The sequence below is a fragment of the Danio aesculapii genome, chromosome 16, assembly GCF_903798145.1.
Source record: "Danio aesculapii chromosome 16, fDanAes4.1, whole genome shotgun sequence".
Taxonomy (NCBI): Eukaryota; Metazoa; Chordata; class Actinopteri; order Cypriniformes; family Danionidae; genus Danio; species Danio aesculapii.
The window spans coordinates 55,291,321-55,316,534 of NC_079450.1; the positions used below are offsets into that span (position 1 = coordinate 55,291,321).

General features: G+C 32.8%; 1 protein-coding gene across 1 annotated transcript in view; it reads right to left on the reverse strand.

Annotated features, from left to right (window-relative positions):
• grik2 (glutamate receptor, ionotropic, kainate 2) overlaps positions 1–25,214 on the reverse strand; it is a 309,147-nt gene that overhangs the window by 78,915 nt on the left and 205,018 nt on the right. The window contains exon 10 of the mRNA XM_056475005.1: positions 11,421–11,627. Coding sequence (XP_056330980.1) covers positions 11,421–11,627 — 207 coding nt within the window. The remainder of the gene's footprint in view (positions 1–11,420; positions 11,628–25,214) is intronic.

Consider the following 25,214-nt stretch of genomic DNA (forward strand, 5'->3'; position numbering starts at 1 on the left):
GGTCAGTTGGCGTTTCTGTGTGGGGTTTGCATGTTCTCCCTGCGTTCGCGTGGGTTTCCTCCGGGTGCTGCAGTTTCCCCCACAATCCAAAGACATGCGGTACAGGTGATTTGGAAAGGCTAAATTGTCCGTAGTGTATGAGTGTGCATGAGTGTATATGGATGTTTCCCTGAGATGGGTTGCGGCTGCGCAAAACATGTGCTGGATAAGTTGGCGGTTCATTCCCCTGTGGTGACCCCAGATTAATAAAGGGACTAAGCTGAAAAGAAAATAAATGAATGAGTAATATTTTGGAGCAAAATATGATTATTTGTTTGGAGCAAAATTTGATTATTAATACTTTGGAGGCAAATTTGATTATTAATTTAATGTAAATGTATGGGAAAAACCATGTACACAAACAAAAATGGTCCAATGATGGTCCAATGTTTAAAATTGATTATAAGCATTATATTGAAACCCTAAAAGATCGTAAAAGTATATATTTTTATTCTATTGATTTGTTCCTTCAATGTTATATATATATGTGTGTGTGTGTATGTGTGTGTGTGTGTGTGTGTGTGTGTGTATATATATATATATATTTTTTTTTTTTGTATGCTATTGTTCCTGTTATGGAATTAATAAAAAAAAATAGCAAGGCTAGTTTGACGGCTTCACATCAAACACGATAACTGTAAAGATAAAGATATAGCTGTAAAAATCTACATGAACCGGAAGCTGCGACTGTTTTTTTTTATATATTTATTTCATTTTTTTAAACGATCAGTATTTTAAAATTATGGTTGCTGGTGACATTGTGTGATTTAACTTGTGTGCTTATATATTCTTTTAACAAACTAGTGGTGAATTGATTTGATATACTGCAACCATTATAAAAACAAGTGTAGTAACAATTTACTTGATGGGGTGTTCATAAGGCTGTCGTGAGACATTTATAATCAGGGTTCCCACGCTTCTTAAAAGCATTTTAGTAATTGAATTTCAGACAGGGCGGCATGGTGTCTCAATGGTTAGCACTGTCGCCTCACAGCAAGACGGTTGCTGGTTCGAGTCCAGGCTGAGTCAGTTGGCATGTCTGTACGGAGTATGTGCATGTTCTCCCCGAGTTAGCGTGGGTTTCCTCTGGATGCTCCGGTTTCCCCCACAATCCAAACACATGCGCTATAGGGGAACTGATGAACTAAAGTGGTCGTAGTGTATGAGTGTGTGTGTGAATGAGTGTGTATGGGTGCTCCCATAAGGGTTTCCACTGTTTAAAACATATGCCAGAATAGTTGGCAGTTCATTCCACTGTGGTGACCTCTGAAATAGAGACTAAGCCAAAGGAAAATGAATGAATGAATTGCAGACGTGTAGATTTAAGACCAGGAAAGTACTTAAAACCTAATAAAGGTCATTGAAAGTGCTTAAATTCAATATGAAATAAAATTTCTTTATGGTTTTATTTGAACATTTGTACTCAATTATCAAAATCAGAGCAAAAAACTGACCTTCTTCAATTAAAAATCTAAAATTTAAATATTCTACAATAACACTTGTTATAAATAATGCACATTGTTATCAATATTTCATATTAACAGTACTTAATTTAACCAATTTTATGTTTAAAAGGGTCACATTTTTAAAAAATGTCCTTCTCATCAAACTACTCTACAGAAAAGGCATCCCTGTTGACATAAACATAAATTCAACAACAACAACACTTTAAAAGAGTGAGTACAAATCACAGCTCAATATCTGCAGCAAACATTTACACACCAATACAGCACATCATACATGATGAAAGAGTAACGTTCACCTAATTACTCATGTAAGCCTATAATGTGCATACTTTACCAACTACACCTCTCTCACTGTAAACAGAGAGTGTGTGACGTCCATTCATGCAAATTATTTGAAGAGGACACATTAAGAAAATACTAATTAGGAAAAGAAGAAAAAAAAAAATCTGCAATTCAAGCAGTTTAAGGCATACCAGACTCACTCTCAATGCAAATAACATAGGCACTATAATTACTCAGATCGTTTTATTGGCTTGTGTATGGAGTGTTCCAGATCAGTCACTTATGAGCTTCCATTTCCATTGGTTCCAGCTTCTGAAGGCAGATGATGACGCTCTCGGCAACTTATGCCTATAAACGGCCCTGCCTACACACACACTACTCAACATGCCCTCAAAGTGTGTTTCTGTGGCCTCCGTGAGGTTGTCATCACTCTGACAACCGCGGCTGCAATAATCAAAACCTGTGTCTTCTTAGCAGTTCAGAACGACGTTTGGCTGCGTATAATGTGCATGTGAGATGTGAAATATGTCAACGGGTAGAGATTCTGCTGCACTGTTTATGCCAATGTAAAAGCTTTTAAAGTCCAACTCTAAGCAGAAAAGGTCTGTCCTGCGTTTCTTCAAACCTTCTAAAGGCTACATCATTCTTAAGTTGTACATTAAGCTGTACCTTAAAGGGCACATAGTTTACCTCTTTTTTATGATTTAATATTATTATTATGGCTCTTCTTAGTGTGCCAGTTTAGGTTCAGTTTAAAACACAATTCAGATTTGTTTATTATAATGTGTTAAAAAGTGTCATGTTGGGGGCGTGTCCACAGCTCGCTGATATAGGGGTGTGTTGCTTCACATGTAGATTAGTTTCGGCTTCCCACCCAACGTAGCAAGGGGGCGGGGCCATGACCCGCTCTGTGTTTGCAACAGAGTCTGACAGGCAGATTGAAAGGGGGAGGAGAGGATCAGCATTCAGTCGTACATGTACGACTCTGACACAGACCAAGCAGAGAGTACGAAATCATATGTGTCTTTGTACAGTTTTACAGCCAACTGTGTGCTAGTTTCAAGTGCCGAGCTTGTACACAGAAACTAATAACCACGCACACTGAATTAACTTTGACTGAGGCACCGGATGCGCCGCTCGAAGCCGCGACACGGCACACCAGACACTCTCTGTGGCGCGGCAGAAACATAAAGTGTCCCGAATCGTCGCGCCATGCATTTTTGAATTCTAAACATAGGTTTCTGCAGCGGTCCGCGGCGCCCAGCCGTCGACTTGAGTGTACCCTGATAGAAACCTATGTTTAGAATTCTAAAACGCATGCTAGTTAAGATCACAGGGAGCTTCTGGGATCGCGAGAAATGCAAACGACTGAAGTATAGGGTAGACTCAATGAGAAGTACACATGTTTGCAAACCTACCTAAAGATACAACCAATAATTCCGATTAGAGCGATAATGTGGAGAATATTGATCTTGTGTTGAGCCCAATGAGCCTTGCATCTAAAAATAGAGCTAGCGTGTTCCTTTAGTGATATCGCTTCAACTCATGCTGAAAATGGCGGACATGAATCAACAAACTTAGGATATGATGACGCGCCTGTCAATCAATATTGGTGGGCGGGGGGACCGCACTCCTACGTAAAGTTGCTCTCGGTCTGAAAACCGCTCCAATTAGTCCACCATTTTTTATGTTGTTAAATTGAAAAAAAAGCACTGGGTGTGTTTATATCACCCCAATATGACAGTCTATACACCATACATGCACATATGTCTGTCCAAACAGCTTGAAAAGTAGATTTTTTACCATAGGTGCCCTTTAAGTGTTAATATGTGTTTCCCGAAGCTTTCTTAGTTAAGCATGCCCTCTTTAAGTAAATTTTTCGTAAGGTTGGTCTGGACCACTCTTAGCTCTACCATATAACTGTTTTTTTTTACATCTAAGTCTATGCATATAGCTATTTAAGTTGTATATACATCCAGCGTTTAATAGAGGAATATTAAAGAGTTGTTCTGCAAATCATAAAGGGACTTATTTGATTGGAAGTTGAATTGGTGACAGCAGTACATCGCTAAGTCAAAAGACGGCAATATATATATATATATATATATATATATATATATATATATATATATATATTTTTTTTTTTTTTTTTTTTTTTTTTTTTTTTTTGATGATAATGCGTGTTCCTTGCAGTTTTACCATCCATATCAAACATTTTGGCACCACCTGCAAGGACAGCTCCTCACAACATTGTACGTAAGAAGATAAATCTTAAGCAACGTCTTCAAGTTATAGTTCGAGGTTCACACCACGGAATGGTATACCCTCATTTAAGATGGTATACCCTTCTTTAGAGTCTTCGTAGCTACTAAGAGACAATGCTCTGCTTCCAGTGCACGAAGCATAATTGTTTCTGATTGTTTCTATTGTTTCCAATTAGCCCTTGCCTGCTCCCAGTTCTGTTGATCTGCTTCCTTGTGTATTTTTGCCCTGACTTGCTTCAGTTCGGAAATGCCAGCGGGCACCTTGATGTCAAAACGTCATTATAAAAAAAGTCAAAAAACACATCAAAAATACAACCGATTTGAAGGCAAAACCCTGACGTCTATTTGACATCCACACATTGATGCACTATGGACCATTAAAATATTTACACGATTAGTATAACAATATATATATATATATATATATATATATATTTACATTTACATTTACATTTAGTCATTTAGCAGACGCTTTTATCCAAAGCGACTTACAAATGAGGACAAGGAAGCAATTTACACAACTATAAGAGCAGCAGTGAACAAGCGCTATAGACAAGTTTCAGGCGTGTAAAAGTCTAAGAAGCAAAAACATTAGTAGAATTTTTTTTTTTTTTTTTTTTTTTTTTTTTTTTAATAGAGAGAGAGAGAGAGAGAGAGAGAGAGAGAGAGAGAGAGAGAGAGAGAAAGAGGGCTCAGTTAGTGGTATAGCCAGAGAGGCAATTGCAGATTAGGAGGAAAAGTGGAGACTAAACAGTTGCGTTTTTAGTCGTTTCTTGAAGACAGCAAGTGACTCGGCTGTTCTGATGTAGTTAGGGAGTTCATTCCACCAACTGGGCAGATTGAATGTGAGAGTTCGGGAAAGTGATTTCTTCCCTCTTTGGGATGGAACAACGAGGCGACGTTCATTCACAGAACGCAAGTTTCTGGAGGGCACATATATCTGCAGGAGTGAGAGCAGATACGAAGGAGCACAGCTAGAGGTCACTTTGTAAGCAAACATCAGAGCTTTGAATTTGATGCGGGCAGCAACTGGAAGCCAGTGCAAACGGGTGAGTAGCGGAGTGACATGTGCTCTTTTGGGTTCATCAAAGACCACTCGTGCTGCTGCGTTCTGAAGCAGCTGAAGAGGTTTGATAGAACTAGCTGGTAGCCCGGCTAGCAGCGAGTTGCAATAGTCCAGTTTGGAGAGGACAAGAGCTTGAACAATGAGTTGAGCTGTATGTTCAGATAGGAAGGGTCGGACCTTTCTGATGTTGTAGAGTGCGAATCTGCAAGATCGGGCAGTTCTAGAAATGTGGTCAGAGAAGTTCAGTTGGTCATCAATCGTAACTCCAAGGCTTTTTACCATTTTGGATGCAGTGATGGTTGCTCCATCCATCTGGATTGAAAAGTTATGGTGAAGGGTCGGGTTGGCAGAGACTTCAAGCATTTCCGTTTTCATGAGGTTAAGCTGGAGATGATGATCTTGCATCCAGAGTGAAATGTCTGACAGGCAGGCTGAAATGCGAGCTGGAACCGAGGGATCATCAGGGTGGAAAGAGAGGTATAGCTGGGTGTCATCAGCATAGCAGTGGTAGGAAAAACCATGTTTCTGGATGACTGTTCCTAAAGATGCCGTGTAGATAGAGAAGAGAAGTGGTCCAAGCACAGAGCCCTGAGGTACCCCAGTGTATAGATGCTGTAGGTTGGACACCTCTCCCCTCCACGACACCCTGAATGACCTGTCCGAGAGGTAGGAACTGAACCATTGAATAACAGTGCCTGTGACGCCCAGTGACTCAAGCGTAGATAGCAGGATCTGGTGGTTTACAGTGTCAAAAGCAGCTGATAAATCCAGCAAGATGAGGACAGATGATTTAGAGTCTGCTTTAGCCAGTCTGAGGTCCTCCACGACCGAGAGCAGGGCAGTCTCAGTTGAGTGGCCTTTCTTAAAGCCAGATTGCTTGTTGTCCATGAGGTTGTTTTGAGTAAGAAAGTCTAGGACTTGATTGAACACTACTTTCTCCAAAATCTTGGCCATGAATGGAAGCAGGGATACCGGTCGGTAGTTTTCAAGTAGCGTTTGATCCAGGTTGGGTTTCTTTAGCAGAGGGGTTACCCTAGCCTGCTTAAATGAAGTAGGGAATAGACCAGAGTCAAGAGATGTGTTAATTATGTGAGTCAGTGTTGGTATGACTGCAGGAGAAATGGCTTGCAGGAGATGAGAGGGAATGGGATCTAGCGGACAGGTGGTTGCATGGCTTGATAGCACGAGATTGGACACCTCAGACTCAGAGAGCTGGGAGAAAGAGGTGAGCGTGTGTGGTGTTGGTGGTGTATCTTGCGTGTTTGTTGTAGGTGCAGCAAATTGAGCACTGATTTTTGCAGTTTTGGTATAAAAGAATGTAGCAAAGTCATCAGTAGTGAGTGTGGAGGATGCGGGTGGAGGAGGAGGGTGAAGGAGGGATGAAAATGTTTTAAAAAGCAAGCGAGGATTGGTGGCACTGTTGACTTTCTGACGGAAGTATGTCTGCTTTGCAGAAGTAACCTCAGTCGAGAAAGAAGACAGAAGAGTTTGGTATGTTATGAGCTGTTCAGGATTTTTTGTTTTTCGCCAGCTTCTCTCAGCAGCCCGAAGTTTTGAGCGATGCTCACGGAGAACATCAGAGAGCCAGGGTGCAGGAGGACTGGCTCGGGTTGGTCTGGATGTCAGAGGGCATAGTCTGTCTAGACATGATGTTAGCGTGGAGCAGAGTGTATCAGTTGCACTGTTCGTATCAAGTGCAGAGAGTTTGCAAGATGGAGGAAGAGATCCTATATATATATATAGGTCCTATATATAGATCCTATATATATATATAGGTCCTATATATATATATATAGGTCCTATATATATATCCTATATATATATATATCCTATATATATATATATATATATATATATATATATATATATATATATATATATATATATATATATATATATATATATATATATATATATATATATCCTATATATATATATATCCTATATATATATCCTATATATAATATATGAGGAAGAGATTATATATATATATATTTTTATATATATATATAAAAAATATTTTACATAAATTCACACTAGATGCATTTTGTGTGCATGCAGCCTTCCTTGATATCAAAATGATGTCAAATTGACATCTAAGATTGGTGTTAAAAAAAAACACACATAAAAATCAATTACAGGGTATTTTGGGAGTCAAAAGGGCATCAATGTGTGGATGTCAATTAAACGTCAATGTTTTAACATTAAATCGATCAGCATTTAGATGTATTTTTGATGTCTATTTGACATCCACGCATTGATGCCCTACTGACCGTCAAAATAATGACACAATTTGTAAAACAATATAAGAAATGTTTTATTAATATAAAAGCCCATTTCCAAATCACAAATTCACACTGGATGCATTTTGTATGCATGTAAACTACCTCAATGTCAAAACGACATCAAATAGACATCTAACATTGGTGTCCAAAAAAATACATCACAAATCGATTACAGCCTATTCAAATTGATCAGAATTTGGATGTATTTTTGATGCCTATTTGACATCCACATATTAATACCCTATTGACTGTCAAAATAACGACACGGTTAGTATAATAATTTTAAAAATGTATTTTATGCACCTGAAAGCTCAATTCCAAATCACAAATTTACACTGGATGCATTTTGTGTGTATGTAAACATCAAATTGACATCTAAAATGCATGTCCAAAATAAAAAAAGCAATTACAGGTTATTTTGGTAGTCAAATTGTGCCAATGTGAGGATATCAATTAAATGTTTTGACTTCAAATCGATCAGCATTTGGACATATTTCTAATGTCTATTTGACATCCACACATTATTACCTTATTGACCGTCAAAATAATAACATGATTACTGTAACAAAAAAACTAAATTTTAGGCATAAGTGTATGCATTAAACTGGATGCATTTTGTATGCATGTAAACTACCCTCATGTCAAAACAACATCAAATAGACATCTAACATTGGTGTCCAAAAAATACATCAGAAATCAATTACAGGCTATTTTGGTTGTCAAAAAGGCATCAATGTGTGGATGTCAATTGAACGTCAATGTTGTCGTCACTTGAATGTTTTTTTTTTGCTGTCTATTTGACATCCACAGATCAATGCTCTATTGACCATCAAAATAACGACACAATTACTACAACAATATATTTAAAAATATATATTTTATCCATCTGAAAGCTCAATTTCAAATCACAAATTTACACTGGACGCATTTTGTATGCATGTAAACTATCTTGATGACAAAATGACATCAAATTGGCATCTAACATTCGTGTCCAAAAAATGTCTATTATCAATGTGTGGATGTCAACTGAACGTCAATGTTTTGACGAGAAATCGATCAGCAAATTGATGTCTAAAATTGGTGTCCAAAAATATAAATCAAAACCAATTACAGGCTTTTTTTGGTATCAATGTGTGGATGTCAATTGAACATCAAGGTTTTGACTTCAAATCGATCAGCATTTGGACGTATTTTTGATGACATCAATGTGCCCGCCTCTGTTTAGGTACTTTTGATTACTCCTACAGCATCTGTAACAGCACACATCCAAACACACTGCTTTTACAGCTTTGCCTGTAGTACCATTGTGAATATAAGCCCAGTACAGATTCAGTAGCAGAAGTAGAAAGCTAAATTTTGCCTCCCAGTCGTGATGGAGGGCCTGCCGTCAAAGCGCTGACACCATCTAAAAGCAGCCGTGCCCCCCAAAACTGACATTTAGCTCAATTTCACTACTTTTACTGGTAGAATTGGTATAATTTCAGTCAAAATAAAGGCCTCTGTCTAGAATTATTGGATTGTCTATAATTATTCCCAGAGGGGGCAAATTAATGCCAGAAGTGAGCAGATGTTGTCTCGCTACTTTTTTTTTAAAAGTCCTTTGACAAGATATTTTTATCTCCAGCACATCAATGTACTGGCAAACCGCAAACTCCAGACTGCTCTGAAAGCTTGTCAAGGCCAATTACAGTCTGTCCTGCTCTCGTCTTGTGCTGGCGAATGTTACGACAACACACACAGACCCACTTCTTTACTCCAGCCAATCCGACCATGACCAATAGAGATCGGCAATGGCAATGGATACTGCTATTGAACTACTACTGAACACAGCCTGTGCAGAAAACACTCTTTTGTATGTGTGTTTATTCCTATTTTAGTCTTCGTCAAGTCTAATGAGAGTGTCGGAGGGCAGTGTTTTCCACTACGTGTGTGTGAAAGTGTTTAATAAGCTCTATGGGGGGAAAGCTAATGGCAGATTTTTCACTTTGTGTCCTCTCGGCAGTATGTGCTTGAGTTTTACTTTAGAGCATCTTCGTGCCATCTGCTACACACACACACACACACACACACATACACACACTGTTAATCTTATTTTCATATCTGTTTCCTCTCTGCACTGAAAGCATCTCCTTTCATTGGATAATCTTGACAAGTTCCTTCTGCAGCCGGGTGGAAATGTGTCAGAACTTGTGCAGCATCCTGGACTGAATTAAGCATGTCTTATAAAGCACCGTTTCTTTATAATGTAATTGCAGTTGAACTGAATTTTAGTGGACTGGATCTGTTTTGGGTTTTATAATATAATATATAATTATTTTATTTAATATTTATTTTATTCAAGTTTGTTCGTTCATTTTTTTTACTTCTTTCGCACATTAGGGTGTGACTTCATTCATTCATTCATTCATTCATTCATTTTCCTTCCCTTTATTAATCAGGGGTCACCACAGCGGAGTAAACCGCCAACTCATCCAGCATATGTTTTACTCAGCGGATGTTCTTCCAGCTGCAACCCATCACTGGGAAACACCCATACACACTCATACACTACAGACAATTTCGCTTACCCAGTTCACCTATAGCGCATGTGTTTGGACTGTGGGGGAAACCGGAGCACTTGGAGAAAACCCACGCCAACATGGGGAGAACATGCAAACTCCACATAGAAATGCCAACTTATCCAGCCGGGATTCAAACCAGCGACCTTCTTGCTGTGAGGGGGCAGTGCTGAATGTTTAAAATGTTTATTATGTTCTTACTTTGCCACTGTCTCTCAAACCACTTTTTTTTTTTACCAATTCGTCAGTATTTAAAGAAAGTAATACGACTTAGTTTGATCCATTATATTTATATACAGTGCATCTGGAAAGTATTGATAGCGCTTCACTTTTTTCACTTTATTTACAGTGCTCAGCATAATTGAGTACACCCTATTTTTAAAATTAGTATTTTTATCTATTTCTCAGTAAATATAGCTCAAATATTTTGGTTAATTTGAACAATACAGATTTGTTAAACAGATATATTTATTAAAATAATATTTTAGTCACTGAACATCTTTAGAAAAGGAAAGATAATACATTTAAATTCATGAAAAACTACAAAATTTCAACAAAATTGTATTATTTTTCTGTTTCTCTTGAGTTTTCCTCTATTAGATTTTTTTATTTAACATTTTTCTATGGAATATACATTTATGTGTATTAATTTTAGACCATTATCACAAGTTACTTTCTTATATTAGCTCTCGATCGAATGTATATGCCCAAATATAATATTGTAAAGCATCCTATAGACAATGTCAATCTAAATCTAAAGGGGTGCATTCAAATACAGTTGAGGTCAGAATTATTAGCCCCCCTAAATTATTAGCCCCCTGTTCATTTTTTCCCCCAATTTCTGTTTAACGGAGAGAAGATTTCCTCAACACATTTCTAACCATAATAGTTTTAATAACTCATCTCTAATAACTGATTTATTTTATCTTTGTCATGATGACAGTAAATAATATTAGACTAGATATTCTTCAAGACACTTCTATACAGCTTAAAGTGACATTTAAAGGCTTAAGTAGGTTAATTAGGTTAACTAGGCAGGTTAGGGTAATTAGGCAAGTTATTGTATAATGATGGTTTGTTCTGGAGACTATCCAAAACAAATATAACATAAAGGGGGTAATAATTTTGACCTTAAAATGGAGCTTAAAAAATTAAAAACTTCTTTTATTTTAGCCGAAATAAAACAAATAAGAGTTTCTCCAGAAGAAAAAATATTATCAGACATACTGTGAAAATTTCCTTGCTCTGTTAAAAATCATCTGGGAAATATTTAAAAAAGAATAAAAAATTCAAAGGGGGGCTAATATTTCTGGCTTCAACTGTTGTTAACCACTGTACTGTATATAAAATAAATAAATAAATAAATAAATTATATATATATATAAACTTATCGTTATATGCTATCTTTGAGTGTTACTGCTCCACCATGAAAGCAGTGAAAGCAGTACAGTGAGACTCACATGGTCCATGAGCTCTCGCACCATGCCGTTCCACTGTCCCGAGCTCTCGTCCTGCGCCCCGTACCGGCCGTCCTCCACCAGACGCAGCTCATAACCGAAGCCCAGGATGGCAGCGAGCTCCCGCAGCAGGTCGACGCAGTAACCCTCGAAACGATCGTTCCCGTACAGCGGCTTATCCGACTTCTTGAACATCACGTACGGCTCTTCCTGTGGAGGGAGAAGAAGACATTGTGCTGTGAGTGTCAGAAATAGAGCTGATTTCTGTCTGATAGAGACTCAACACCCTATTGAGCTCTGCAGAGACGGGGACAGATGAGGGAAAAGAAATCGATTGGAAGTGTGGCTCACTTCATGGATAATATTATAATATAATATAATATAATATAATACAATACAATACAATACAATACAATACAATACAATACAATATAATATAATATAATATAATATAATATAATATAATATAATATAATATAGTTTAATATAATATAATATAATATAGTTTAATATAATATAATATAATACAATACAATACAATACAATACAATACAATATAATATAATATAATATAATATAATATAATATAATATAATATAATATAATATAATATAATATAATATAGTTTAATATAATATAATATAATATAATATAATATAATATAATATAATATAATATAATATAATATAATATAATATAATATAGTTTAATATAATATAATATAATATAATATAATATAATATAATATAATATAATATAATATAATATAATATAATATAATATAATATAATATAATATAGTTTAATATAATATAATATAATATAATATAATATAATATAATATAATATAATATAATATAATATAATATAATATAATATAATATAGTTTAATATAATATAGTTGAATATAATATAATATAATATAATATAATATAATATAATATAATATAATATAATATAATATAATATAATATAATATAGTTTAATATAATATAATATAATATAATATAATATAATATAATATAATATAATATAATATAATATAATATAATATAATATAATATAATATAATATAGTTTAATATAATATAATATAATATAATATAATATAATATAATATAATATAGTTTAATATAATATAATATAATATAGTATAATATAATATAATATAATACAATACAATACAATACAATACAATATAATATAATATAATATAATATAATATAATATAATATAATATAATATAATATAATATAGTTTAATATAATATAATATAATATAATATAATATAATATAATATAATATAATATAATATAATATAATATAATATAATATAATATAGTTTAATATAATATAATATAATATAATATAATATAATATAATATAATATAATATAATATAATATAATATAATATAATATAATATAGTTTAATATAATATAGTTTAATATAATATAATATAATATAATATAATATAATATAATATAATATAATATAATATAATATAATATAATATAGTTTAATATAATATAATATAATATAATATAATATAATATAATATAATATAATATAATATAATATAATATAATATAATATAATATAGTTTAATATAATATAATATAATATAATATAATATAATATAATATAATATAATATAATATAATATAATATAATATAGTTTAATATAATATAATATAATATAATATAATATAATATAATATAATATAATATAATATAATATAGTTTAATATAATATAATATAATATAGTTTAATATAATATAATATAATACAATACAATACAATACAATATAATATAATATAATATAATATAATATAATATAATATAATATAATATAATATAATATAATATAATATAATATAATATAGTTTAATATAATATAATATAATATAATATAATATAATATAATATAGTTTAATATAATATAATATAATATAATATAATATAATATAATATAATATAATATAATATAATATAATATAATATAATATAATATAATATAATATAATATAGTTTAATATAATATAATATAATATAATATAATATAATATAATATAATATAATATAATACAATATAATATAATATAATATAATAATACAGTTTTTTATGTTTTTGAAAGAAGCGTGTGTGCGTGTGTGTGTGTGTGTGCGCGCGTGTTTCCTAGCAACAAGAACAAACAAACAGTGTCCGTATCCCTCAAAGTTGTTTAGAATTAAATGTTTAGAGATGGTGTGATAAAAGTCCCTGTTAGAATTCTGTAGTCTTTGGTTTGACACAACGCATACCTGTGCGTGCTTTTGACGCTTTGATGCTTCTTACGTCCTTGTCGCAGCACCAGTGGGACCGAAATTAATATGCTGATTCAGTGATTCTGCTTGTGAGAGACTGTTCTCACTCTCAGGTCACACCATTTAAAAGAAAAGGGCCACATTGTCCCCCAATAATGTCAACAGACTGGACTGTCTCAACAGGCTGAATGTAAAGGAGGACTAAACTAAATTGTTCCTACTTTATAATTAATGTTCTCAACTCTCAGCAATACAACTTTTCAATGAGTGCAATTGTTTATATTCAACACTTATTACTATAATTTTTAAATTTCCAGATTTGCAATGCCTGTATTTTGTAATTTTTTAGCAGTCCACTTAGAATCCAACATGGAAATCATTTTTGTTTTATCATTGGCATTGATTGTTTTGAAATTCAAATGGCATTTACATGCCTGTGTTTTTATTTCTGTAATAAATATGGATGTCAAGCCAACCGTTTGAAGATCTTGATGGATTATTTCTTCATGTATGTTGTTGACATGTAGGAATCTGTGTTACAAGTTAAGCAAAAATTCAGATGAACAATCATATTTTTAATTTAAATAGTCTTGAATTTACATTAATTTTACATTTAAATAGTCAAAAAAGTTTCAGTCGTTTAATTGCAATAAAGTGCGATTAATTAGTTCATTTTTTTTAATCGATTGACAGCACTAATATATATATATATATGTATGTGTGTGTGTGTGTGTGTGTGTGTGTGTGTGTGTGTGTGTGTGTGTGTGTGTGTGTGTGTATAGAGTATAAATTCTTTTCATTCTGCTTAATCACATGTCCCAAAAAAGATATTTAAAATAAACAAAGCAACATGATGTCTTTTGACTGCTTCTTTAATAACTACATTACACAATTCTTGTACTTTCACATTCAGTATTTGAGTAGTAAATTTTAAAATAAACTACTTGCAACACTTAAGTATAAAAAATGTTGAACACTTTAGTACTTCCATTTAAGTATGGGGCTTAAAGAGCACTTCAACTGATAGAGCACTTGTACTTTTACTTAAGTCTAGGTCTCTAATACTTTATACATATCTGATTATTTGTTAAATTATTATTATTATTATTATTATTATTATTATTATTATTATTATTATTATTATTATTATTATTATTATAATGATACATTTTATTTATAGTGCGCTTTTCTCAGACCCAAAGCGCTGACCCAATTATTATTACGACCCAAATATTATTATTATTATTATTATTATTATTATTATTATTATTATTATTATTATTATTTCCCAGAGATGGGTTGCAGTTGGAAGGGCATCCGCTGCATAAAACATTTGCTGGAAAAGTTGGCGGTTCATTCCACTGTGGTGACCTCGGATTAATAAAGGGACTAAGCTGAAAGAAAATGAATGAATGAATTATTATTATTTATTATTGTTTTAATTAGTTAGTTCATTTATTTATTTAATTGACTAAATTATTTATTTGTTTATTTATATATTCATCTATTCATGCGTGGTTAATGGTTAGACATTCCCATGGTTCATTTTACTCAGTGTGGACAGGCATTATGATGGTTAAAAAAAACAACAACATAAAACATTTTGTCCGCAGCACACCTAGCGCAGTGAAGCGTGATGAGCAGTGTTGTTTGTGTGCCGGACCCCTGCTGTGAACAGGCGGCCTGTCATTGGTTCATTAGGGCTGTGATTGTGAATATGCGGGCGCTGAGCAGCGTGGAGGCGGGAAAAAAGCGCTTATCTGTCTCTGCAGATAACACATTCCCTCTATACACTCACTGCTACAGAATGATCATGGTATACATGTACATATCACAGCCCATTTCTGATGCGGAAACCAGAGCTCTGATTTCTTACTGCCAACATCAGTGATTGACACGAGGCATAGGATGATGAATTGGTTTCCTTGGCTTGGAAAAGTTAAGGTTTTAATGCTTTGAAATTTCCATCGATCTATCTATCTCAGTCTGTCTATAATAATAATAAATAATAATAATTTACAAATAATAATAGTAATAATAATAATAATGGTAATAATAATAATAATGGATTAACGTAACGGTGCTCACCGGCAGAACAGTGGCGCATGGGTAGTGCTGTTGCTTCACAGCAAGAGGGTCCCTGGTTCGAGTCCCGGCTAGGTCAGTTGGCATTTCTGTGTGGAGTTTGCATGTTCTTTGTGTTGGTGTGGGTTTCCTCCGGGTGCTCCGGTTTCCCCCACTGTCCAAACACATGCGCTTTAGGGGAATTGAATAAGCTAAATTGTCCGTAGTCTATGTGTGCGAATGAGAGTGTATGGGTGTTTCCCAGTGATAGGTTGCAGCTGGAAGGGCATGCGCTGTGTAAAACATATGCTGGATAAGTTACTAATTAATTAATTAATAATAACAATAATAACATTAATAGTGGCCTTTATCAAGATTTAACACTTTTCATCAAGCATAATAATAATAATAATAATAATAATAAATAATTTAACAAATAATAACAATAATAATAACAGCAATAATTATAACAACAATATTAGTATTAACAATAAATAATTTAACTAATAATATTAATAATAATAATAATAATAATAATAATAATAGATAATTTAACAAATAATAATAATCATAATAATAATAAATAATTTAACAAATAATACTAATAATAATAAAATAATAATAATAATAATAATAATAATAATAATAATAATAATAATAATAATAATAATAATAATAATAAATAATAAAAAAAAAATAATAATAATAATAATAATAATAATAATAATAATAATTTAACAAATAATAATAATAATAATAATAATAATAATAATGATAATAATAATAATAATAACAACAATATTAGTATTAACAACAAATAATTTAACTGATAATACTATTATTAATAATAATAATAATAATAATAATAATAATAATAATAATAATAATAATAATAATAATAATAATGCATGATTGAATGAAAGAACGAACAAACAAACAATCAAATGGGCGAAGGATTGGACTGACTGACTGACTGACAGATGGATGGATGGACGAACAGACAGATGGACCCACAAAAGAACGAGGGAACAGATAGACGGACGGAAGGACGAACGAACGAACAATTGAATGAATAAACGAACAAACAAAATAACTAACGAACTAACAAACAAAAAACAAATTAATAACAACAACAACAACAATAATAATAATAGTAATAATAATAATACATTACTTTTCTATAAATCTTCTCTGCTCTAAACAGAAAAATGAATAAATAAATAAATAAATACATTTATCAGAAGGGCTAATAATTCTGACCTGAACAGTTTTTGTAAAAAAAAAAAAAAAACTTAGGCAGCAAAAGAGTGGTAAGCAAATAAATAAATGTAGTAAATATTCAAGTGCATAAAAAGTCATGCAGACTCACTAAAATGCACTATTTAAACATCCTAATCTAATACAAAATGAGTAGAATAGCTGCAAAACGTTCCCTTTTTGAGAAAAAGAGCCAGTGTCTACTTGAAAGCTCATCTTCTTAGTGTGTTTGCATGTTTATGGCAAAGAAAAGAGCAGATCACGAAAGGTCAGAAAGCTGCGAAGGCTGATGGGTAGCACTGCAACACGCAACTCTGAAAAAGACGGATCGTAATATCTGAAAACTCTTTTGAAAGCTTTGAAGTAGGAAAAAACTAGCAGGAGATGCATTAGATTTTCACAAGTGCCAGAGGTCTTTGATTAATGTTGCTGAAAACCTGCTATTTCTGCATTACAAACGGCCCTTGATCAACAATATGAGTCTGGAAGCGTCTGCAGTAACCACTTCAGGAGCGTTTGAGTGGCTTCAAAAGTTTGTTAAAAGTCATCATCAAAAAAATAAAAAAAAGCAACTGTACGTCTTTGTGAGATCCGTTTCATACTGAATAAATGTTTGGGAAGTCACCAAACCTGTCAAGAATGCTGAACGTCGGGATGTTACTGAATTTCTCAAATGGTAAAAAGGATATTATATTCTGCACATTTGTAAATGAAGCACATTTAAAAGACATTAGCGTGTTTTGCAGTGACGATGGAGAATGTTGCTCATATTATGGATGGCAATAGAGTTAAGGGGAGATCTTGAGGGCAGGATTCCACTACAGTGGGGTCTAATGAGTGCACTTTGTTATTCCAGACCCTCATCAAGGGGTCCAGGACAGCAGGCCCTCTCCTGATGACAATGTTATGTAAAATAATGCTAAATTAATATTATATAAAATATAACTGCTGTTGGGCAGAAACAGCATTTATTTTTTCCGTAAATCAATGGGTTTGGTTGTTGTTGTTGTTGTTTTATGCCTGTCTGGACTGGAAGAAAAGAAATCGCACGCCCCTCCCCCTTTAATATTAATAATAATAATAATAATAATAATAATAATAATAATAATAATAATAATAATAATAATAATAATATTAATAATAATAATAATAATAATAATAATAATAATAATAATAATTATTATTATTATTATTATTATTATTATTATTATTATTATTTTCTTTTTTTATTATTATTTTTATTTATTTATTTATTTATTTTTATTTATTTATTTATTTAATGCAGTATGAAATTGGTACATAATATGCTTCCATAATCAGGTTTTGAAAATTGTATCATGTAATTTCATCAGAGATACATTTTAAATGTTTAATCTTCTTTAATATAAACTGCAAACTGCTCTGTTCGCTCATTATGCCTAGTGCTCATTTTACCCATAAACTGCAGTCAAACGTACTCACCGGCCACTTTATTAGGTACACCTTACTAGTACACCATTACACCACCACCACCAGCCTGAACCATTGATACAAGGCAGGATGGATCCATGCTTTCATGTTGTTGAAGCCGAATTCTGACCCGAGCATCCGAATGTGGCAGCAGAAATGGAGACTCATCAGACCAGGCAACGTTTCTCCAATCCTCTATTGTCCAGTTTTGGTGAGCCTGTGTGAATTGTAGCCACAGTTTCCTGTTTTTAGCTGACAGGAGCGGCACCCGGTGTGGTCTTCTGCTGCTGTAGCCCATCCGCCTCAAGGTTGGACATGTTGTGTGTTCAGAGATGCTCTTCTGCAGACCTCGGTTGTAACGAGTGCTTATTTGAGTTACTGTTGCCTTTCTATCAGCTGGAACCAGTCTGGCCATTCTCCTCTGACCTCTGGCATCAACAAGACATTTGCGCCCACAGAACTGCCGCTTACTGGATATTTCCTCTTTGTCGGACCATTCTCTGTAAACCCTAGAGATGGTAGTGCGTGAAAATCCCAGTAGATCTGCAGTTTCTGAAATACTCAGACCAGCCCGTCTTGCACCAACAACTACGCCACGTTCAAAGTCACTTAAATCCCCTTTTTTCCCCATTCTGATGCTCGCTTTGAACTGCAGCAGATCGTCTTGTCCATGTCTACATGCCTAAATGCGTTGAGTTGCTGCCATGTGATTGGCTGATTAGAAATTTGCGTTAACAAGCAGTTGGACAGGTGTACCTAATAAAGTGGCCGGAAAGTGTACACAAAAAACACATTTCCAGTGCATCCGCTAAATGCATAAATGCAAATGCTCATGCTTCAGACAATTTACACACAACCTCCTCGGGAACAGCAAATAGTGCATCTAAACTCATAAAAGAGCGATTGAGAGAATAAAATCTCTAATTAAAGCAGTAATCCATTCAGCAGATGGGAGAGAAACAGCCCCTAAAGGCTGTGTCACCTTCCATTACTCGCCATCTCATTAAAAGCGGGAATCTTTTGACTCTCGAAGACTCTCGTTCATTCGTACCTTTTCTAAAATATGCTTAAAATCAAAATGTACAACGTTTATGTTGCTAGCTCACACTGTTCCTCTTAAGGTGAGTAATTATTCCCTGCAAGTTAATCCACTGGAACAAAGGTGTTTGTTGTGTTAATCTTCAATGAAAGTCTGACCGTGTTTATAGTGGCGCTTCATCCGTTGACGTCAACCTTAGGGTTTTCATAGCAACTGCTTATTAATACACTCCTGCTGCATCCCAATTAGCATATATATCGCATATATATACCTCGGCTCATTTGGCGTTTCTGTGTGGAGTTTGCATGTTCTCCCTGCGTTCGTGTGGGTTTCCTCCGGGTGCTCCGCTTTCCCCCACAGTCCAAACACATGCAGTACAGGTGAATTGGGTAAGCTAAATTGTCCGTAGTGTATGTGAATGTGTTTATGTGTTTCCCAATGATGGGTTGCGGCCGGAAGAGCATCCGCTGCGTAAAACACATGCTGGATGAATTGGCGGTTCATTCCGCTGTGCTGAAAAGAAAATGCATGAATGAATATTAGAATATAGAGATGGTGTGGCTCAAATAGGGTTGGGTCGATAGACGATGCCATTGGCATCACCGATGGCTGACAGATATCACAATGCTGAGCCGGCATCGTGATCCTCCGCCCTGCCCCCGTCGCAGTAACAACCCGCTCATAGAACCCGCCCTATTTCCACTATTACGTCTTAGCTTTAAAATGGCATTTTAGAATGAAAACGATCCTCATCCACACTGGCGTTTCATCTAGCATTTCTGAACAGCTCTCCATCCACACTATACCGCTAAAAACGCACATCACGTGACCACACACACACACACACACTGTCATGTGCTACAATGTATGTGTTCGTCTGAGCTCCAGCAGTCTTGAGCACTAAACCCCAGAGAGCAGTGCACGTCGGACAGTTTACCAAGGATGTACCGCTGGATCGTGTCTCACTACAGTTGTTAAACGTGATGTTTAATTAATCTTGTCTCTATCTAACGACTCTTCGGTCTTTTGAGTCTATCAGGTAACGTGTCACAGCGTCAGTCCACTGCTTCAATCTTTCTCTTACATGCTTGTACTTAAATTTAGCTAAACTTCAGATACTGTTGGTTGGTTCCTGTTGGTCGGGCACCTTTTTTAACCAATCAAGTTTGTGGACGCCATTATAACGACACAGATCACTCTGCTTATTCATGCCAGAGTCCTGCAGAACGAGTGATTGACAGGTGGTAATTTGTGTGTAACTTCTCTTTATTTATTTATAATTTGGTTATGGGTAAAACAAAGACCATGCGGGTCAGGAAGTTGAAACGGTAGGCTACAAATAATTAATTTGTTATTAATTAATTAATTATTCATAAATCAACGCCGCATATGCCATCGTCCATCACGATGTCTGACATTAGACATCGTATGATGCAGATTGGTCAGCATTGATGAACCCTAGTCCCAATCTGTATTATGTTGAAAAGAGTGTGTCAAAGGCTCCTGGATGCTCTACTAGAACCGTCTGCACTACTGTCTGTAACCACTAATTTAACCCTTAATATATTGCGTGTTAGACGTGAATTTGATTAGAACTACAAATTCAAATAAAAAGTGTCAACAAACTACAAGCATGGCGGACGTGCAAGACCAATCATCAAGTTGAGAGGCTTCGGTAAAGAACTGGAAATGCATTTTTTAGCCTTCTTTTTTTTTTGTGAAAACATTGTTCAAGATACATTTGATTGGTGTTTGTAGGGGGAACACTACATGAAAATGAACACTAGGGGGCATTATGACGGCAAATATTTTTCATTTCTTTTCACGCTAATGATATTGCTCCGTCACACATTTATATTATGAAAAAGGACGCTAATACTTCTTTGACATTGCAATTATTAATAATGTAATTACTATTATTATTAGTGTTATTTATTATATGCATATTTATATATGTTTTATTAAAAACAAGCTTAGATTTGTCCACCTATCAGGTTTTGGACCATATGAGGCATACGACGTGTGTTTGGATATAGCTCAGTTTTTTGACCACACTAATTATACTTATTATTATTGTTCATTTATTCCTTTACTGGAAATTAGAACTGAATTTAGAAATGGTTTTGAAACAAATCTTTCTGCTTAACAAAGGAAATTAAATATGTTGGCTAATGGATGTCTTCAGTGGAGTGAGTTTCCACCGTTTCCTTATCCACGAAAGAGAGAAAGAGAAACTAAAGAGTAAAAGTAAAAGAGAAAGTAAAGCGGCCACATGGAGGAGGCTCGTTCTTTATCCTTTATACACTTACAAAGTCCGCCAGGTAAATAGCAAATGCGCCATGGCGCGATGCAACTCTTAAAGAGAATGGGAGATGAGACTCTGATTGGTTTATGCTCAAAACACACCCATAACTCATTAAGAGAATAAGCTCAACCCTGTTAGACCATGCGCTGGGGTGCAGACCATGTTTTTCCAATCTTAAAATAGCAAAAGTGGATTCAGACAAGCCCTTAATGCTTTCGCACCCTGCGCTTTGTGTCTAGATCATCAAAATAGAGCCCTAAAAGTCGACAGAGCAGAGATCGACATCTCATATTTAATTCACATCCGTAAGTTAACTGTTAATTAACAGATTTTTTAATATTTACAGTCTATAATCGTCAAATGGTGTAAATCGAAGGCAAATCTTGCTGCTGCTTTTCCTGAACTCAACAACCCCGAGAACACTGGGTTGAGTTTGTGATGCTGAAAACATTCAGCTATTAATCACAGGCTTAGAAAAACAAAACATTCTGGAAGATAAGGGAAAAATGAAATTGTATTGTGACGTGTGAGTAAACTACTGCTCCAAAGCCTACAGTACATTTCAGCGGCTGACGGATGCACACTGAATACAAAATGAGTAATCCTGTAGGAGAATATCAGAAGCTGCACTGTGCTGTTTATCTACCAATGCTTGATGCCTATCTGGAGGAAAGTAACTAGTGACGACTGCAGTAACATGGCAATCTAAGGTCTTGAAGTACAGTGGTTGAAACTTACAGAAGTTAATGAAGAATAATAACTTTGTGCCAGGATCACAATTATTTGCAATTTATTACAGTTTACAGAAGTGAAACAACAAACCTTACATTATTATTATTGTTGTTGTTGTTGTTGTTGTTGTTATTATAATTATTATTATTATTATTATTGTCGTCGTCGTCGTCGTCGTCGTTATTATTATTATTATTATTATTATTATTATTATTATTATTATTATTATTATTATTATTAGTAGTAGTAGTAGTAGTAGTAGTAGTAGTAGTAGTATTACTATTAATATTATTATTATTATTATTATTATTATTATTATTATTATTATTATTATTATTATTATTATTATTTTATTGTTATTATAGGATATTTTAATGGATTTTAATTATTTAAATATTTAATTGTTTAAATATTCATAATTAATTACAAATGATAAAAATATAAAACTAATTATTATTTACTTTAATATTATATTATTTAATATGATAATTATCTTTATATATATATATATATATATTCTCATTTATTTTATAATAACAAAAATGTAATAAAAAATTAAATGTAAATAAAAATAGTAGACAGTAACTGAATGATTTTATTTATATTTAAATATTTATAATTATAAATGACAAAATGACAGATGAAATGTTACTATTATTATTGTTATTATCATTATTATTATTATTATTATTATTATTATTATTATTGTTGTTGTTATTAATATTATTATTATTATTATTCTTATTATTCTTATTATTATTATATTATATTATATTATATTATATTATATTATATTATATTATATTATATTATATTATATTATATTATATTATATTATATTACATTATTACTATTATTATTATTATTATTATTATTATTATTATTATTATTATTATTATTATTAATTATTATTATTATTATTATTATTATTACAATTTTCTTTAATGCACACATAATAGTTTACTTTTAATAGTTTAATAATAGTTAATGCATACTAGTTTAATGAATATTAATTTAATGATTTACACACATAATAGTTTACTTCCTAAAACTTTATTCATTTATTTATTTAATAAAAAATGCACATGACTTATGATATAATATGATATTAAATATTTAAGTATTTAAATGTATTATTTATTTATTTATTTATTTATTTATTTATTTATTTATTTATTTATTTATTTATTTATTTATTTATTTATGTATATGTTTATTTAGTGCAGTATGGAATTGGTACATAAAGTTCTTACATAATCAGGCTTTGTAAATTATATCATGTAATGTATAATACAAAATATGAGTAACCATTTTTCATCAGAGATACATTTTAAATGTTTAATCTCCTTTAAATATTAATACAAACTGTAATTTGCTCGGTTTGCTTAGCAAACTGCAGACAAGCTAGTTAGTTGCAACAAAAAACATAAGGCAATGCTATTTATAATGCATGTAAAACACAAATAGAAATAAAGCTATAGAAATTAAAAATGTAAAACAGGACACACGTTAGGACAGTTGTTATAGTTTACATCCCTTAAAATGGTCTATAGATATGAAAATAATTCAGTTCATTCTGCTGTGGCGATCTATAAATAGATTCCTGGTCACTGGAATTTTGGTCTAATATTCGCAGTGGTAAGATCGCAACTCGTCTTTTTTAAACTTTTTTCTTTTCATAATCTGAGAGCAAACCTGCAGCATGTTTGCTCACAGCCTATTAATAACAGTTTCCTTTCCGCGGCGGCACAATGACAACTTCAGAGGCAAACCTGAGGGCATTAAACTTTCATGTAAAGACTGACATTCAGCGCTCAGCATTCAGCCTCTTCTCACACTTTTCTCTGCTTTCATTCATCGCAGCTTTGATCCTCGGCCTCCTGACTCCAGCAACTAGCATTTGCAGCATTTAATGCATTTTGATCGCTCACTGAAAGCGAATGAAAACACACACACGCTACACACCGTTTAATGACTTCGACCTTTTGTCTTGAAATGACTTTGTTCATTGACTAAGCAAACATACTGTGGGGTAAGAGATCTCCTAGTTCTGAGCTATACATCTGAGCTATACCGTCTGTATATGATAACATGATATTGCATTTAATTCTATATACAAAATCTAAATCTGGATCTCGAATTTAAAGTTGAAACTAAATAAAGTAAAGCTAAAATAAATAAATGAATAAATGAGTAAATAAATGAGTGAACAAATGAATGAATGAATGAATGAATTAATTAATTAATAAATGAGTAAATAAATGAGTGAACAAATGAATGAATGAATGAATGGATTAATTAATTAATAAATGAGTAAATAAATGAGTGAACAAATGAATGAATGAATAAATGAATGAATAAATAAATTAATTAATTAATAAATGAGTGAACAAATGAATGAATGAATGAATGAATGAATAAATAAATTAATTAATTAATAAATGAGTAAATAAATGAGTGAACAAATGAACAAATGAATGAATGAATGAATAAATTAATTAATGAATAAATGAGTAAATAAATGAGTGAACAAATGAATGAATGAATGAATAAATAAATAAATTAATAAATGAGTAAATAAATGAGTGAACAAATGAACAAATGAATGAATGAATGAATAAATAAATTAATTAATAAATGAGTAA